At 44.9% G+C, this 17,433-nt stretch overlaps 1 protein-coding gene across 7 annotated transcripts; it reads right to left on the bottom strand.

Moving 5' to 3' along the window:
• Window positions 1–236: 236 nt before the first annotated feature.
• KCNG4 (potassium voltage-gated channel modifier subfamily G member 4) lies at window positions 237–16,827 on the bottom strand. 7 transcript variants are annotated; one of them, XR_007206407.1, is made up of 6 exons: window positions 16,385–16,827; window positions 15,952–16,066; window positions 14,726–15,525; window positions 1,987–3,066; window positions 1,573–1,861; window positions 237–1,530 (listed from the first exon to the last, which is right to left on the bottom strand). XR_007206407.1 is itself a non-coding variant. In XM_048316933.1 (4 exons), exons 3-4 carry the CDS (start codon window positions 15,473–15,475, stop codon window positions 2,281–2,283), a joined length of 1,536 nt encoding a protein of 511 aa, XP_048172890.1. In that variant the 5' UTR covers window positions 15,476–15,525; window positions 15,952–16,066; window positions 16,385–16,827; the 3' UTR covers window positions 1,975–2,280. The 7 variants fall into 7 exon arrangements, 1 of the variants encoding a protein (XP_048172890.1); XR_007206406.1 differs by having other exon boundaries at window positions 237–1,861; XR_007206408.1 differs by having other exon boundaries at window positions 237–1,944; window positions 2,111–3,066.
• Between the last annotated feature and the right edge of the window lie 606 nt (window positions 16,828–17,433).

Genomic DNA, 17,433 nt, shown 5'->3' with positions numbered 1-17,433 from the left:
TGGCTATACACGGATATCCCAAAGGGGGCATCTTCCATTCCCATCAGAAAATCACTCCCACTGCCTCTCTGGAAATCATTCCCCTCATTCTTTACTCTTTATACCTTTGGATACTTCTGAGCTGTCATCACATTTTCAAGAAGTCTATTTTTTATCTTTCTTCCAGAGAAACCATCACCATTCAACAAAAAATATAACACCAAGGCTTTTTGATATGGTCAATAAGCTTGGGCTTCTTTTATTCCTTGTTTTTATTTTAAATAAATATATGAAAAAGAAATTTGAAGACTTTTGCTGTCTAGTAAGATATGTTTACAGTCTGCAGACCACAAATGCATTTCAAGCAAATGCTCTTGCAAACAGTATGTGTTTAATGCAAAGCAGTGCAATTTGTTAGTTACAGATTGATCGTCTGGCTGCAGGCAAACTTTGAAAGCTGTCACATACAGGGCCTTTATTTTAAGCTTGTTACTGACTTTAAATACAGAATTCAGATTTGTATCTCTATGCCTGGTGGATGAGCTGTGGATAACCACACCAGTGTGTAGCCCGGAAAGAATGTGTCCTAATGCCTGGCTCAAGGTATTAATTGCAAGAACATTGGAAACTCAAAGGCAAATAAAATAACAAGTGTGTTTGCACCAACAGAAGCCGGCTTTGTTACTCATTCAGCATTAGGTAATCAGCAAGATGCATGAGTGGTAGAGACAAAGTTTTTTCTTAGTAGTCAGAGAAGAATGAGCATTTATCACTGAATAAACTCTGATTTTTTACATTCTCCCAACCTCCAGCTCCATGGGGATTTTTTGGAGCTGGCCATGTTGGGTTGGCTGCTGCTTATACCTATGCCAGGAGAGAGGATAGTGCTGTAACCCGGGTCGTTGCTTTGCTTTGCGTATTTTGCTGATGTTCACACGTGCACCTTTCTGTCGGTGTTTTTGGGAACGCTCCACGCCAGGCTCAGTTCTCTGTGTAGATGTATTTGATGGGGGATGCCAGGCTCAGTTCCCTGTGTAGATGTATTTGATGGGGACACCTGGGCTCAGTTCCCTGTGTAGATGTATTTGTTGGGGGACACCAGGCTCAGTTCCCTGTGTAGATGTATTTGATGGGGACACCTGGGCTCAGTTCCCTGTGTAGATGTATTTGATGGGAGATGCCAGGCTCAGTTCCCTGTGTAGATGTATATGATGGGAGATGCCAGGCTCAGTTCCCTGTGTAGATGTATTTGTTGGGGGACACCAGGCTCAGTTCCCTGTGTAGATGTATTTGATGGGAGATGCCAGGCTCAGTTCCCTGTGTAGATGTATTTGATGGGGGACGCCTGGGCTCAGTTCCCTGTGTAGATGTATTTGATGGGAGATGCCAGGCTCAGTTCCCTGTGTAGATGTATTTGATGGGGGACACCAGGCTCAGTTCCCTGTGTAGATGTATTTGTTGGGGGATGCCAGGCTCAGTTCCCTGTGTAGATGTATTTGTTGGGGGATGCCAGGCTCAGTTCCCTGTGTAGATGTATTTGATGGGGGATACCTGGGCTCAGTTCCCTGTGTAGATGTATTTGATGGGGGATACCAGGCTCAGTTCCCTGTGTAGATGTATTTGATGGGGGATACCTGGGCTCAGTTCCCTGTGTAGATGTATATGATGGGGGATACCTGGGCTCAGTTCCCTGTGTAGATGTATTTGTTGGGGGACACCAGGCTCAGTTCCCTGTGTAGATGTATTTGTTGGGGGATGCCAGGCTCAGTTCCCTGTGTAGATGTATTTGTTGGGGGATGCCAGGCTCAGTTCCCTGTGTAGATGTATTTGTTGGGGGATGCCAGGCTCAGTTCCCTGTGTAGATGTATTTGATGGGGGATACCTGGGCTCAGTTCCCTGTGTAGATGTATTTGTTGGGGGATGCCAGGCTCAGTTCCCTGTGTAGATGTATTTGATGGGGGATACCTGGGCTCAGTTCCCTGTGTAGATGTATTTGATGGGGGACACCAGGCTCAGTTCCCTGTGTAGATGTATTTGATGGGGGATACCTGGGCTCAGTTCCCTGTGTAGATGTATTTGTTGGGGGACACCAGGCTCAGTTCCCTGTGTAGATGTATTTGTTGGGGGACACCAGGCTCAGTTCCCTGTGTAGATGTATTTGATGGGAGATGCCAGGCTCAGTTCCCTGTGTAGATGTATTTGTTGGGGGACACCTGGGCTCAGTTCCCTGTGTAGATGTATTTGTTGGGGGATGCCAGGCTCAGTTCCCTGTGTAGATGTATTTGATGGGGGATGCCAGGCTCAGTTCCCTGTGTAGATGTATTTGATGGGGGATGCCTGGCCCTCCAGGGTCAGGCTGTCAGTCTCGTTGAAGGTGTCGCTTTCACCGGAGCGATTGGCGTTTCTCGCGCGGTTCAGCCGCGACTGCAGCCGCTCGTGTTCCTTGCGCAGCTCGGAGTAGGAGTGGGAGAAGGTGTGGAATATGGACGTTGCGGGGAAGGACATGATGAGGATCCCGCTGAGGATGCTGCTGAGAGCCACCATCTGGCCCGGCACGCTCCGCGGGACCATGTCTCCGTAGCCCACGGTGGTCATGGAGATGATGGCCCACCAGTAGGAGGCGGGAATGCTGGTGAATTCCAGCACCCTGCCGGACTCATTCTCGGCCAGGTAGACCAGGGGGGAGAACAGGGTGACAGCCACGCACAGGAAGAGCAGCAGCAGCCCGAATTCCCGCGTGCACTTGCGCACGGTGAGGCCCAGGGTCTGCAGGCCCAGGGAGTGCCGGGCAAGGCGCATGACGTACAGGATCCTCAAGGCACGTAAAACCCGTAGCACCAAGCCCACCTTCTCCAGGTACGAGTTGCTGCTTGGCCTGTCCTCCTGCTTGCTGGAGTCGTCCTCGGAGAAGATGAGGGAGGCGTAGTAGGGGGAAATGGCCACGAAGTCAATGATGTTCAGGGGTCCTTTGAAGAACTGACACTTGCTCCTCGCCTGGATGAACCGGAGGCAGAACTCCAGGGAGAACCAAGCCACGCAGATGGTCTCGATGACGAAGATGTAATAGCACCTCTGGGAACACTCACCCTGACATGAAACAGAGAGGGAAATAAATAAAAGAACAGTCTGTGAACCAGTATCCAAAAACACTGAGGGAGAAGCAATAAGGATCTGCCTGAGTAGCTGGTACCAGAGATAAACAAGTCGCAGCTCACAGGTAGTGTGGCAGCTGTCCTTCGGTGCTGTACAGAGAATATTGAGTGCAGGAAATAGCTGAATGAGCAGATCTCTCTACCTGCCTCATTTTACTGTGTTGCTTCTTCCAGCCTACTTGAATGAAACCCATCTCTGTATGAAGTCCTGGCATGCAGGCTGTTAAGTCCTGAGTAATTCCCACTTTCTGCTGCACTTGGGAGTAACAAGTCTTTTTGTGTTCTAGAATTGGCCAGCTGAGGTTCCCCCCTCACGAGTGTGTTTTACCCTGCCTAACCCTCAGAACAATTTAGCTCTGTAGCACCATTTGGGGATTTTTCCTTTCTGCACAGTAAACTGTCAATGCCATATTTTACCCCTAAAATGAAACACTACAAAAGCTAATGAAGGCTTGGCCCTGCCAGAGCTCTGCATGTCGGGTCAGGCTGTGGCTCCATTTGCAGTCAGTGCTGGAGTGCACTGATGTTTGCAGAGCTGCTGACTGGGCTTGATAAGATTGCCTGCAATCAGCAGTTGTGTTATGTAGTGCTCACTCTTTCTGAGCCCTGAATTATTTGTGCACTGCAGCCTGGACTCTGCACAGACCTGCCTCTGGTCACTCCAGCGATGTGGCCTCTGAATTATTCATTGCTCCCCTCAAGATTTATTTTATTTTTTGTTAACTGGGCTGAATTTCCAGTACATCTGTTATTTATTTACCTTTAGATATTTGCAGGTGACATTGCTCTCAGATCATCATGGGATTTTCCCTATACCTTCCTTAGAAACTAGAGGAAAAGACATTTTGGTTGCTGGAAGGTTTAACCAATAAGATGTAGGGTGTCTTTTGGACTGAGTGTGAAATTTCAAGGTGTAGCAATGTAGAGACTGGTTGGGAGATTTTTAATTCTTGCCACCCTCAGTGACCTCAGTATTCCCTATGGAAATTTATATTTACTTAGAGGAGGCAATTTATGCTGTCAGCATAATGAGAACATGTTCATTGGCTTTACACTGGGAGATGGATTTCATCCCATGAGTTTGCATGTGAATGTTTTATATATTAGGAACATTTGTATATATTATGGAATGCACCTGACTTGATTTATGTAGAATATCCCTCTCTAATGTCAGTCTCTTCAAACATCCTTCATCCTTTTGAACATCCTGTTCAAAAGCAGCAAATGTTGAAATAAGAGTGGGGGGAAAAAGGAAATATTAAGCACCAAAGCTGACTTCTGTTTCTCCCAGTAGTTTTGAGGATTTTTACACCTCAGTGTTTTATGTTGCTCTCAGAACTGTTGTCCAAAGAACAGGCAGAGCACAGTGACTTCAAATCTCTGTTCTCACTGGAATACTGATGCCCCTGTGTCAGTGGGAGATTTCAATATTTTTGCCACCACATTCCCATTAGTTACTTTCAGTATGGCCCAAATACTCTGATCCATGACAGGATTTTTTTGCCTAAACGTCCAAAAAAGAAATCTCTGTGCCACAACAACTTCTATACAATTCATCTTTCTGAACAAACCAGACACATTTGGGATATTCTTGTGTTCAGCACCTACCAACACAAACCACAACAAACTCCCTCCCTCCACCTCACCATTAACTAGAGCAGAATTCTGAGCTTTTATTTCCAGATCTTTGGGTCAAATTTTCACCGGGGTCTTTCTCCTCCTGCTGCAGTTTTACGCATGGTGGAGTGGGAGCTCTAAAAGCTCCAAGCTGGTGTGGTGCTGACTGTGAGCAAGAGGGGAAGATGAGGTTCTATTTATTTTTATTTTTATTTTTATTATTTTTATTTTCATTTTTATTTTTATTTTTTATTTTTTGGGAGTGTTCTTTTCCAGCAAAACCCCCTGACATGTTTTATACCACCATAGCTTCAATCAGTACTCTACTTGCCACTGACTTTGATGGGAGAACAGCTATGACAGGCCCAGCAGTGAGTATGTAACTCTTTATTCACCCTGCAGATTTACTTTTCAACAATGCAAGACTTTATCAGGATTTATGGAACTTCCCTCCAGCAGAAATTCTACAACCTATGATATAAATGTAATAAAATGAGTGCCTGGTATTGATCTTCTGTGTGAAATGAACATTTGGCTCAGCAATGAATGAAACAGTATTTTGTGTGTAAAAAGATGTATACTGAGCCTGATGCCTGAAATACTGAGTGGTTTCATAGACTTATAAACCACCTCAAAGAAGCAAAGGAGTTGTTTCAAGCTCCTCTACCACCAGAGATAGTCAGCAATTCAAGCTTCCTTTTCATTATTCCCCTCTGGTGTATAAGAGAGGGGCTTATTTTCCATGTTCTCTTATGTGCTTGTTGTGTTTATGGCATTACAGTGGGATTGCTCATGTTAGGATATTTCTGTTAATTTCTCCTTAAATGGGAAAAAAATATAGGTTCATAACAAAATAGAAGAACAAATAGAAGAACAAATAGAAGAACAGTACTGAGCCCAGTTCCCTCAACAGCCCGAGGAAACAGTGGCCCAAGGCAACTCCCCTGGCTTCTGTTTTCCACTCACAGAATCCAAGAATGGTCTGGATAGAAGGGACCTTAAAGACCAGGTTGCTCCAAGCCCTGTCCAAGCTGGCCTTGGATACTTCCAGGGATGGGGCAGCAAAAAACAAATTGGTTCACTAATTGTGAATTCCAGCTAAATGCGCTTGAGATATGTGCCACTCACAAGATAAAAAGAGATAAATTATCTGGCCTCTTAATTTGTCAGGAAACATTAATTTAAGTGTAATGACATCTAGGATAAAAAACAAAATCAGATCCCAGAATTGTGCAGTGCTAACCTAACTTACAACAGGTATAAATCTCATCTAGTGAACATAATATCTTTACATGCATCAATAATTTTAGTAATGCCCAGGGAGACTGAATCAGAATTTCCCCTGCAGAATGTATCTCTCATCTATCCATGCTGGTTTGCAGATGCTGCTCACTTTTTTATGTGTTCTAGACAAGAAAAAAATGTATTATTATTGAATAAATGACAGTACCAAGGAACCACTCTGGTTCCTTCAGGGTCTGCTCTGTGCTGATCATTTGTGTCCCACATTTCTGCACTCTAAGACACTTTACAATCAAAAGCTTGTTCTGAATCATTACCTGATCCACCAATTACTTTCCTACTGCCAGAGATTTACCCCAATACCTTTTGCAGTGGATATTTGCCCTTTATTCCCTCTTAATCTGAAGTACAAGTAAAGAAATCCTGTTATTCCCATTATGTTGGGAGTGCAGTGCTGCAGCTGTGTGAGGATAAAATTGGATCAGTACCAACTTTCTGCCCTTGGTGTGATCGACTCTAAGTGGAAGTTTATTGGCAGCAATCTGAGCCTGTTTGCTGTGGTGAGTAATTTGGGATTTCCCACCTTCTATAAACGGGGTGGAGTCTGAGATGTAAAACAAGCAAAACTACAGCACTTCCCGTGGTCTCCTTCCTGTGCTTGCCAGTGAACACTGCTCAGGATGGTGTCAGTGTGACACAAGTGTTTCTTGTGTCAAATGATCTATTCCCAAGTTAAATAGCAAAAGTTCCTCCAATGCTCGTAGAACACTTTGCTGATAAGCCCAGCTTGATCAGTATCTGGATTATTTCACAATCATGCCATATTTCCAGAGCTTTAGAGTGGAAATCAATGTGTACCTCAGGACAAGGTATCTATGCTGCTCACACAGCACACTTGTGAGAAGGGCATCTCGTGTTATTTATGAACCAAGCTGATAAAAGTCCTTGAACCCAGCTAGAAGTCATGACTGAAGCACTGTGTGCAAACACTGTTATTCCCGGGGCATGTTTATGGGAACCAGCTGGCTCATCATCATAAAACAAATGAGCAATGGACTGAAAGGGTCTGAGCCCCGTTCCCAGCCAGCTCCGCCCGAGATGCAGCAGTGGTTGCTCCCGAGGAAAGGCAGTCCTGGTGCTCAGTGACCCATACCTGATGGAGCCAGAACCAGGCAGGGAAGGAGCCCATAGAGCATATGCTCCATTCTACTGGAGTCCTGAAGTCCTAAAAGACACAGGACCTGCACCTCCTTATCCCTCTGCAGTGGAAGGACACTGCCAGAACGTCACCGGTCACACCAGGAGCGTGCCTGGCTCCGTGGCTGATGCAAGGTCACGGTTCACATCTGCTAAATTTATCCTGGCAGGCCCAGGTTTTGTTTGGCATGGCCAAGTTGCTGCTCAGATCCTTGCTGTGATGCACACACTGCTTTGTGGACAGAGGCCAGTGTCCACTGGAGTGGCAGCAGATGGGATCAGCCTGTACTGTGGCTCCCAGCCTGCCTTCTGCCAGCTTGTGCTGTCCAGCACTTATCCCAGCGTGACTGCTCTTCCTGCAGCCTGGCCCTTTGGCCAAAACCAGTCAGCCCTCTAGGTGCAGGATTTAGAAGTGAAACTGGCAGGAATTTCCCTCTCTAAACCCAAGGTTGCCATTTCCTGGGTCAGGGGCTGTGTTCCAGCCTTTTTCACTTCTCAGAGTTAAATCTGGGCAGTGCATCCTGGTCTAGAACTCCTCCCTGAGCAATTCCCTCTGCAGGGAAAACATGAACTAATGGGATAGTGGGAAAACAAGCTTTGGTTCACGCTCTTGCCTGCCCACAGATCCAAGGCAGTGGGAATGCGGGCGGGCTGCAAGTCTAGAGATGGGTTAGGCAGGAGCAGAGGCAGAGCAAGACCTCGGTGTAGGGAACTGATGTTCCCAGCTGGCTCCAGGCTGTTCTTATCCCACCGGCAGCAGGAAATGAACAGACACAAGGGAGAAATCCCCTTTGGCTGTGAAGGGATGGCTTGGTTAGGAAATGTGGTGCCAATCCGTGTTCCCTGCATACCTGGGCTGCGGGATCCAGCTGCAGTGCTGCAGGTTCTGCTGAATCACTGCGGCCGCATTGACGCTGCTATTTGAATAATTAAACCACGCTCTGCTGAATCAAATGATGGGTAGGGAGAGTTTGAAAACCCTGTGTTATGGATCACATCAGCACCTGGATTTATGGTTTCAGGTTGATGCAATAAAGTCAGAAGGTTACAGGCTGCTGAGAAAGAGACTCTAACCTGATTTAGGGAATGATGAGCTTGTTAAAGCAGTGCTGCATATTCTGAGAACACAACGAGTTCCCACTTGTCCTACTTGATGGGAGAGAAGCCTGGCCTTAGGAAAACAATTACTACAACATTTGAGGAAACTAAGCTAATACTGGTATTGTATTAATGTGGACATTAGAAAGAAGACAGAAAGAAATTATTGCTCTATGTCCAACAAATAATTATCCCCTCTGGGGCAGAAACGTACTTAAAATAAAATGTTTCAATTAACTTTTAAACTTGGATCCTTAGTCTGCAAACACTGTGAGAGTCAGTCTGAAGAATCTGAATTTGATTTAAAGCAGGACTCCAGAGTGTTGGTGTTAGGGGAAAGGTGAGAAAGAATAAGCTTTTTCTTGTTTTTCTAGTAAGGAATCTAGCAGACTTAATTGTGTAACTGTGAAGAGTGGTATAATCAAAATGACAAGGAGGATATCTGGGATGTGGGAGGATAACCTTCAACTGACAATTTTGCTGCTGGTCAAAGCATTTTGCCTATTACTGTTTCTTTGTTTCTTTTCTCACTGTACTGTAAATTCTTTGGGACAGAAATTCCTTCTTATTGTAACTGTTTAGTACAGGGAGTACAGAGGGTCCCCAGTATGGTTGAATCTGTTATTAGGGAAAATACTGGTGCTCAGAGGAGGTGCTGACACTGTGGGAAGGAACTTGGAGGATGAATTCGTTTCAAACAGAGTTTTGCAGAGATGGAATGGCTCCATGAAGGGGAACACCCATCTTCCCAAAGAAGGCATTTATTAAACACTCATCTGTGCTGAGCCCCCTGAGGTGAGTCAGGTGAGGAGAGTGAACAGGCTTCGGCCCCTTTGTAACGATTACAACTCTAAAAGCAGCAAGAGGGGAAAGAAATCCTGGTTCCCAGTGAGGGACACATGTGCTGGCACAGCTGTTGGTGCACTGCCCAGTGCAGAACAGCTGGAACAGCTGGAACAGCTGGGTGTCCCCCCAGGATGGCATGCAAAGCTCAGAGCCTGAGCGCTGCTGGAACACAGCCAAAAGGGAATGAGCATAAGGCAAACTAATAATGTCTAACTGTGCTTTCTGAACACTGGACCATGGCTTTGGAAAGCCAGGCAGGATCCTTTCCCTCCCTGGAGGGTCAGGAGTTTGTGCAGACATTTATTTTGTGTGGCAGGGGGGGTGAGCTGGGGCCCAGATGGTCAGCGGCGACCACCCCCGCAGTGGCTGTGGAGAGCAGGGCTTAAGTGATACGAACTTTATCAGTGTTGTACAGAACAGACTCAGTGCTGAGTTATGCAATTCTGGGTGGGGGTGCCTGGGAAATGGTCACTTATCATGTGGAACTCTGAAATCAGGGTCTTAACATAATGGTGCAATTTGAAGGTCAAAGCTCCTGGTGTTTCTGACCTCAAAAAAAGGCAGATCCCATAAAGATCCCAATAATTTATAAATAAATATACATCAAAGTCCCAGGCTTGAACATTCTGATTTCTGTTGTTTAGTGGCTTCTTATTTAATCTTTCTTCAATCATTATTAATTTAGCTAATTCAGTCCATGGAGCACATAAATCAGCTGTGCTGAGTACACCTAGACCAGGAGGTTTTTGGTGCTCCAGTGAAGCACATTTTCCTACACTCCTTGCTGACCAAAATGGTCAGAAGGAATCAAAATTGCCCTGGACTCTTGGATAATTTAGGAGAGGGATTGTCTACAGAAAGTGACCTGATAAAAACCCAGAATAAAGTGCTTGAGCAGATGCAATAAAGCCAAAGCTTTATTTTGTTCTAAGTAATTTCAAGTCATATGTATATAGCAGTGTATTTATAGCTAGGCATGTACACATATGCCTTTATAGTCTTACACTTTAAATGAGCACTGCATTTTCTTTCTCTTCACAGTAAGGCAAATAAATTGGGTTTTTTCCCCTGTAAAGTAAAATTATTCCAGTTTTAAAGAAAACTTGCTTCTTGGCAGTTTCCTCCAGTGTGCAAGCCAAATATTCTTTGGTATCATACAGAAAACTTCAGCAGCATCAAGCATGGAAAAAAACTAATCAGGGCCTCCAGAATCATGGTGTGGAACAAAAAAAAAATAATTTAGAAGTAGTTCTATGTGTTAAGTACTGGGTTCTCCTCATCTGTTCATGTTTTCTGGATTCTAGAGTGCAATCAGAGACTAAAAGCTTACTCTTTTAAAGGGAATTTGGTTTTCACATAATCAAATGATCCCAGGAAAAGAAGCTTTAAAAAAAATGAGTATTGTGAATTTCAGGATAAAATCTTCACATGAAACAACAGTGGCTGCAGCTCATGTTGGTCATGTGTCATTAGGTCCTATAAAATACCTAAAGCAATATCAAGCTTCTCAAGGTCAGCTAAGAGCAAATACAAAAATTAGTAGTAACAAGGTCAGGGAACGGAAATATCTGGGGGTTTTCTTCCCCCTGACCTTAATTTGCTGCCTTCTTGAAGTGCAGACCTTGCTGTAGCCTTTCTGCTGAGTCATTTCTCTAGAGGATGCCAATTTTAGGGACTCATTAAATGAAACGTCTTGTCCTAAGGAAAGTCCCAAGAGTACTTCAAAGTGTTCTCCCTCTCCAGACTCTTCTGCAGTGGTTTTATTCCACAGTTTTCTGGTGAAATGATGTTTCCTTCCTTTGGGTTGGATGTGCTGAGCAGTCACTGTTTCAGTGACCTCCCCTTAGATCCTGATTGTGACTCTTGTGTGGGACTGGGACTTTTGGGGGACTTTGGTGGGACTTCTGCCTTGTCTCTAGTGGGATGATCTGAATTCTTTCGTTTGAGGGTAATACTGGTGAATTTTGTCACTTCAGCTTTCCTGTCCTGTATGCTTGGTCTCCAGTTCAGATTTGCAGTTCTCTCAAGCTGCCTGGTCAGAACAAAAACAGATTTCCTCACCTCCAAATATGCCTTTTTTCCTATCTCTACGTGCCTCGATTACTACACATTGATGATACTAAATCTGCTTCTTAACCAAAGACAGTTTGATCTCCATAAAGAACAGATGCAAATGCCATGGTCAAGGATACATTGCCCCTGGAGAATGTGATAATTCCGTTGTTTTATGCCTAAATAACAGAACCTTGTTACTGATGACTCTTCTTTCCTTAGCCTCATAAGTGATAAAACCTTTTGTGCATTTATGTCATGGTCAGACTTAAACTTGAGCTCACCAGAGCTGTTCATTTGCTGCTCTACAGTTTTGCTGAACTTTTGGTGCACCCTTCACCTGAGGCTGTTCTCTCTGGGTGGGGATTCACGGCCTGTGCTTATGTGATATAAACTTACAGAACTGTTTGCCCAAATCTCTGTGTTTTGCTTTCCTGAGGAGGTTCCTAAATGCCATTTGACGTATTCTGGAGTGTGTTCATGGTGCCAGGTACAAGAACTCCTTCTTTATTTCGCTTTCAGCTGCATTCCTGACTTTAAGCTCCCCCTCCGCTCCCCTCTGCTGCCCCTGGCGATGGCTCCATCCCTCCCCTCTGGTTGCCAGGGTGACTGGGTTTCCCTGATGCAGATGCTCTCTCTTGGCTCCCTGCCATCCCTCTCCCGGAGGCAGACCGGAGTTTTCACTTTCCCTCGCATAGTGAGGACTCCTGGTTGCTCTTCTGCCTGCCCAGGCAGCTTTTCTCCTTTCTGAGCAGACCTGGTTTAGCAGCTGCTAAAAGAACAAGGGATCTGCTGTGCCTGCAGGGTGGGATCAGCAGCCTCTGAGCCAAGTGAGTGAAGTGGAAGTCACCTTGCATTATTTTTCCTTTTTTTTTCCTTTATTTTTTTTGCTCTGATCCTTCCTGAGCTGGAGTCCAGCCAGTTTCCACTCTCTTAATGAGGCTGTGACGAGGAGGAACAGGACCCTAGAGTGGTACATGTGCAGCAGAGGTAAAGCCTTTTTTGTCTGTTTTTCAGAATGGATAATATGGATAAATTCAATTTCCAGTGTTGGTGACATTGGAAAATGGATCCTTGAAGTACTTTTAAGGACATTTACCACAGAGGCTTTACAAGCTTTAACTCAGAATTGAATAAACCTCAGGACAGGGCATTTTTTAATTCAGGTGTGGAATTTCAGTTTGTTCAGAAACTTTGTGAAGGAATTTGACTGTTTTCTGTCACTGGGCAACCAGATATCGAATCATCTTTGTGTTCAGCCCAAAAAGGAAAAATTTCAGATCCTGCATGCCTGTCTTAGGTTCCTGGTAAATGTGGCCCCACCTTGCACTCCCTGTCTGAGGTCAGTGAACAGTTCTGAGTTACAAATCAACGGAGAGTTGCAATTTGCTGAATATGACTCAGCTGCAGCCAAGAAGTCCTAATTTCAGTCAATTAACTTCATGGAGTTATCTGTCCAGCTCTAGTTAAAATGCTCTTTTGAGATCCCAGTAAGAAAATCATAGTTGTTGCAGGTTAAGAATTTAGGGATGGGAATCTACGGATGCAGACACTGCTCTTTAGTAGTTCAGATTCTCTGCTTTTCCACAAGGCATGACTCTTTTGTCTCATATATTCCCCTCTGTTTCCTCTGGGAGAACATCACATAATTCAAAGAATAGGACTTTTAATACTCTGTGCTTCTGGGGCATGATGACAAAGTGCATTAGGCTGGTGCTGTAAGTGTAAACAATGGAATGTTTCCAAATATTTGGACAAATGTGGTCCTTTCCTCAAGTTCATCCTTCATCCTCTCCCCTGCACTTGAACCAATCCATCTTTTGAGATTGTTTTGATGCAGTTTGCTTGTTTTTAAAGTAGTAGTATATATGCAAATCTATTAAGAGGTAATGTCATCTGTGTTTTATAGGAAATCCAGGAGCAGCAGCTTCACTGCAGCTCCCAGACACACTTATAACCCTCAGCATGCTTTTCTTTCTAACTTAGTTAATTATTTTTAAAACACACAACCTCTTACATCTAGCTGAGCTCTGCTCATGTGCTGGTTCTTTTGCATGGGACTTACTTATCAAAGCTTTTTCTGCAGTGGTTGGGAAATGAAGATAAAAAGCATCAAGCCACTTCCATTAACAAAGTTAGTAGGAAGCACTTGCTGGAGCAGAGTTTGTAATGTTTGTACATCAAGCTGGAAGAAGGATGTTCTATATTTAAAGTGCTTCCTTGGAAGAAGCATTGGAACAGTGTTAACAGCTTTTCCTGTGAACACAGTTTTTCCTTTTTTCAGCCAAAAAGTAATAGCTGAGGAAGACTGCAAGAGCACCAGGCTTATTCCTGAAAGGTTAGAGCCTTCCTGAGCAAATGGAAGTTAGTATCCAAGGGGTTAAAATGGAACAGGGAATGATCTTAGGTTTCAGCCTTCTGCGCAATCCTCAGTTTTACTCAGAGACATCAAATACCAGGACACATTTTAACCATGACAAGGCTGCTTCAACCAAGGGCTTGAGCAGTAAAATAGGTACAGATTTTTGTATTGTACACACCAGGCTGTGCTATAAATGTAAAAATGACTTTGTTCATCAATATATGACACTCTGAGGAGTGTCTTGTCTTACAGCAGGGAGTTTATTTCACACAGATTTCCTCAGCACTTTTGGAAGGGCAATTTGCAAATGAAGTGCAGGATTCATGATAGAGATTAGTCAAGGTAATTTGATGAATTTGGACGTTGCCATGTCTGAAATAACTTTGGATTCTGACTTTCCTCTGGTTCATTATTACAAAAATAAATCTTTTAAATGCTGAAATATTTACAGCAATGTTATGGAGAAGATCTTTTATGTGTGATACGGGCTTGATTTATTTGCCCTGAATTAATGTGGATGAGTTCTTTGAGAAGGGTTTAAAGGCAGTTAGCAGTTCAGATAGTGTTTGGTATTGTTCCTACAATATCTACATATATGTGGGGCAAATACAGGATTCTCTTAGCATGGAATTGTGATTTTTGGAGGCACAGCTTTTAAGTATCAGCATGTGCAAAAATACTTTATCTGCCTCTCATCCTTCAATCTTTATGCAACTTCTGAAACGTAACATATAAAAATTAATTAATATTTCTTCCTCTTTAAGCACCTGAATCTTTTATCACACGGGAAGGTACCCAGCTGTTTTAAAAGCAAAGATGTCAGAGGAAAATATTTCTGTAGCTGATGTGTCCAAAGGAGAGACTGCTTGTAACTAGAGAGTGAAGCATCTTGGAAACTCCACAATGTCAGTTTGAGAGTCTCAGTGCTAACAAGTTAATCTTACACTGGCAGCTGCTTCTCAAGAAGGAAAAGCAGTCCTATACTGGAGAGCTGAAATATCTGCTCTGTCCAAAAGCTTTCTTGTATTTTAGCTAAAAATCAGTACAATATTTATTCCCATTATTCTTAACATGATATCACCTTGAAAATGATAGAACTAATTTAAGCCATTGCTGCGTTTTCTGTCACAGACTGTTTCATTAATTCTGTGGTTAGACCAGTTAAAAAAGACTGACTTACCCTGTCTTCTTCAGCTCTTAAGTCTGGCATTGTGCTCACACAAAGGCTTACAGCTGTGGTGGCCACAAAGAGGATGGAGAGACAAGCAAAAACTTTGCCTGGCAGTCCTGACTGGGGATTTTCCACCATATCTCTGAGTCTGTTCATGAACTGTCCAAATCTGGTTTTCTCATCCAAGACACACGAGGCTTCCTTGCTCCTCCGGAGCTCCTCTTCCTTGCGTATCTCGGCCAGCTCCTGCAGTTTCTGGAACAGTTTCCGAAAGCAGCAGTTCTCCAGGTTGGATTCCTCAATGCCCCAGTACCTCAGCTCCTCCTGGAAAGACAAGGCACACATGTCTCTCAAGAGCATCAGCTTCCCCGCTGCTAGGAAGCTGACAATCATCCCAAAAGCGTTGGGGTTCCTGTCAAAGAAGAACTCGTGGGTGTCTTCATCGTAATCGTCACACAGCTGGATGATTTCTTCGTAGCTGCTGCAAAGCTTTAGTTTGCTCAGTCTGGTCAGGGGAAACTCATCTAAAGTACTCCAAGGCAGCAGGTACTTGATGCCTCCGACGTTGATCATGATCTCTGTCTTTAGATCAACTGCAGACACTTGTTCAGGGTGGTAAATCCTCCTGGCTCTCTGGTAATGGACGCCCTTGACAGAAGGGGTTTCCACGCAGATGGGAAGGAGGTGGCTCAAGGAATTACACGAGTTGTAGCTAATGTTACTATAGTCTTGGTCACTGCCTCTGGAGAGAATAGGCATCTCTAAGAGTTCTCACCGGGACATCCAGAATGGCATCAGAGCAGGGGGAGCTGTCAGCCAGAAGATACAGGGAGGAGGAGAAAACATAGCAGAGGTTACTGCAAGAGAAAAGGTGTTTCCAGCCACTTTCCTCAACCACAAAATTAATGAGTGCCTGTTTTGTAAGTACAAGTCACCTCTGTGCTTCTTCCCGAAACCTGCAGTCTGTGAATGAGCTTTGCTTTGCAGCCTCATTGGTTGTCTGGCAACACAGGCACAGAGCAGAGCTACAGCCTCATTCATAATTATCACCGAGCCTCGGATGCCTGCAAATCCAACAGGGAACACCTCGGGCTCTTCCCCGGGAGGTCTAGGGCATCGTTAGATCGGTGTTTTCCGGTCGTTGTCGCTTCACTTTCTTATTTCTATAAACCCTTAACCACGCGCTGACTCAACTAAGCTGCTTAATAGTTATTAGAGATGGAGTGGTCAATTACCTGCCATCAGCTGGATGCAAAGTTCCTAATTGCTTTAACTGGACTGCTCAGATCGTGGTTCCTCTGCCTCTCGCTGCACGCCCGTTCTGCCTCTCGGGGGGATTGCAAGGATTATCTGGGAGAGGTTTACAAAATGCCTTAAGTGGGAAAGTGCTGTCTAAATGATAATTATTGTTATCAACCCGACCTCGCGCCACCGCAAATTGCTGAGAAGTTGGAGGGAAACCTTTGCCCACCGCGGAGAAAACTTTTTTTAAGCAGGCAGAAAGTGTCTTATCAGCTGGGAGCGGGGCAGCAGTTGAAGCACTCCCCGCCTCCTTTCAAGGACAAACCCCTGGTTTTGTCCGTAGTCTCTGGAGATTAAAAAGCACTTTTTTTACCCCAAGTCAGCCAAGTGCGAGCACTGCAAGGAAAGTTGCCCGAAGTCACTTACCAGCCGAGCAGGGGCAGCTGCCGGGAGCGACGCTGCCCCGCAGGTGATGCTCACATGCCGCCCGCGGAGCAGGGTCCGGCAGGAGCTCCTGGGGGGGTTCTCCAGGGTTGGTTACATGGGAAAGCGCTGGAGCACTCTGGAGCTGGCTGTCTCTTTCCTCTTCCTCCTTCTCTCCTTCTTTCCTGGAAGGGGAAAGCAGCCGCGCGTGTTCATGTAACATATGTTGTGCTAAGGATCTTCGGCGAAGGTGTCCCGAGGGGCAGCTCCTCTCCTGGGCTCCTGGGGCTTCCTGCTGAAAGATGCTGAGAGAGAGCTGGTGGATCTTGCACTCTCCCTGTCTCTCCTCTCTTTCCCCCGGGACTGTCAGTGTGGCCCTGGAAGAGGAGGGGAGAGGGAAGGGGGAAGGGCTTAGAAATAATCTCTCCAGCATCCGTCCGTGTATCCAGCAGGCAGCAGGCAGCAACTGGGGAAGAACATGGAGTACAAGTCCCCGGCTAATGAGGTTTAATAATCAGTAAATTCTGGCAAATCTACTTAATAAAACAATTTCAGTGTCTATTAACTCCTTCCATCATAGTCATGCTACAGTCGCTTGGTCTAGAGAAACCACTTAAATACCTCAGCAGCAGTTTCCATGCCCTGCACCCCTCTTGAAACTGGGATTTGCTCTTTAATATCCCTAGATGGAAAGGAGAGTTTGTAGGGTGCTGTGCCTCAGCATTCCTTTGGCTATTAGGGAGGTGCTTTCCTCCCGTAAACGAAAGGACCTCTGGCTTGTAAAGCACAGGTGCTGAGCACTCTCTTCTCCAGATCTGCAGTGCTTTTCCAACAGCCAAGAACTTTTTCCTTTCTTCTTAACAGATGATGGGAAATCAAACCTTATTGTTTTCTTGCTTTGCTCATGCACGGCTGCAAGGGACTGAGTTTCTGTAATGCTTTTGGGTTCTGCGATGGGGATGACACAGATTTCACACAAATTCTGCTTGCTTGTCCTCGGTCAGAGGGTCCAGGAAAGCTGGGTCAGGTTCTATTGACAAATATTCTCTGTG

Source organism: Corvus hawaiiensis, chromosome 12, assembly GCF_020740725.1.
Source record: "Corvus hawaiiensis isolate bCorHaw1 chromosome 12, bCorHaw1.pri.cur, whole genome shotgun sequence".
NCBI lineage: Eukaryota > Metazoa > Chordata > Aves > Passeriformes > Corvidae > Corvus > Corvus hawaiiensis.
Note: the sequence above shows the minus strand (reverse complement) of the source record. Positions and strands in the feature narration are given on the sequence as shown.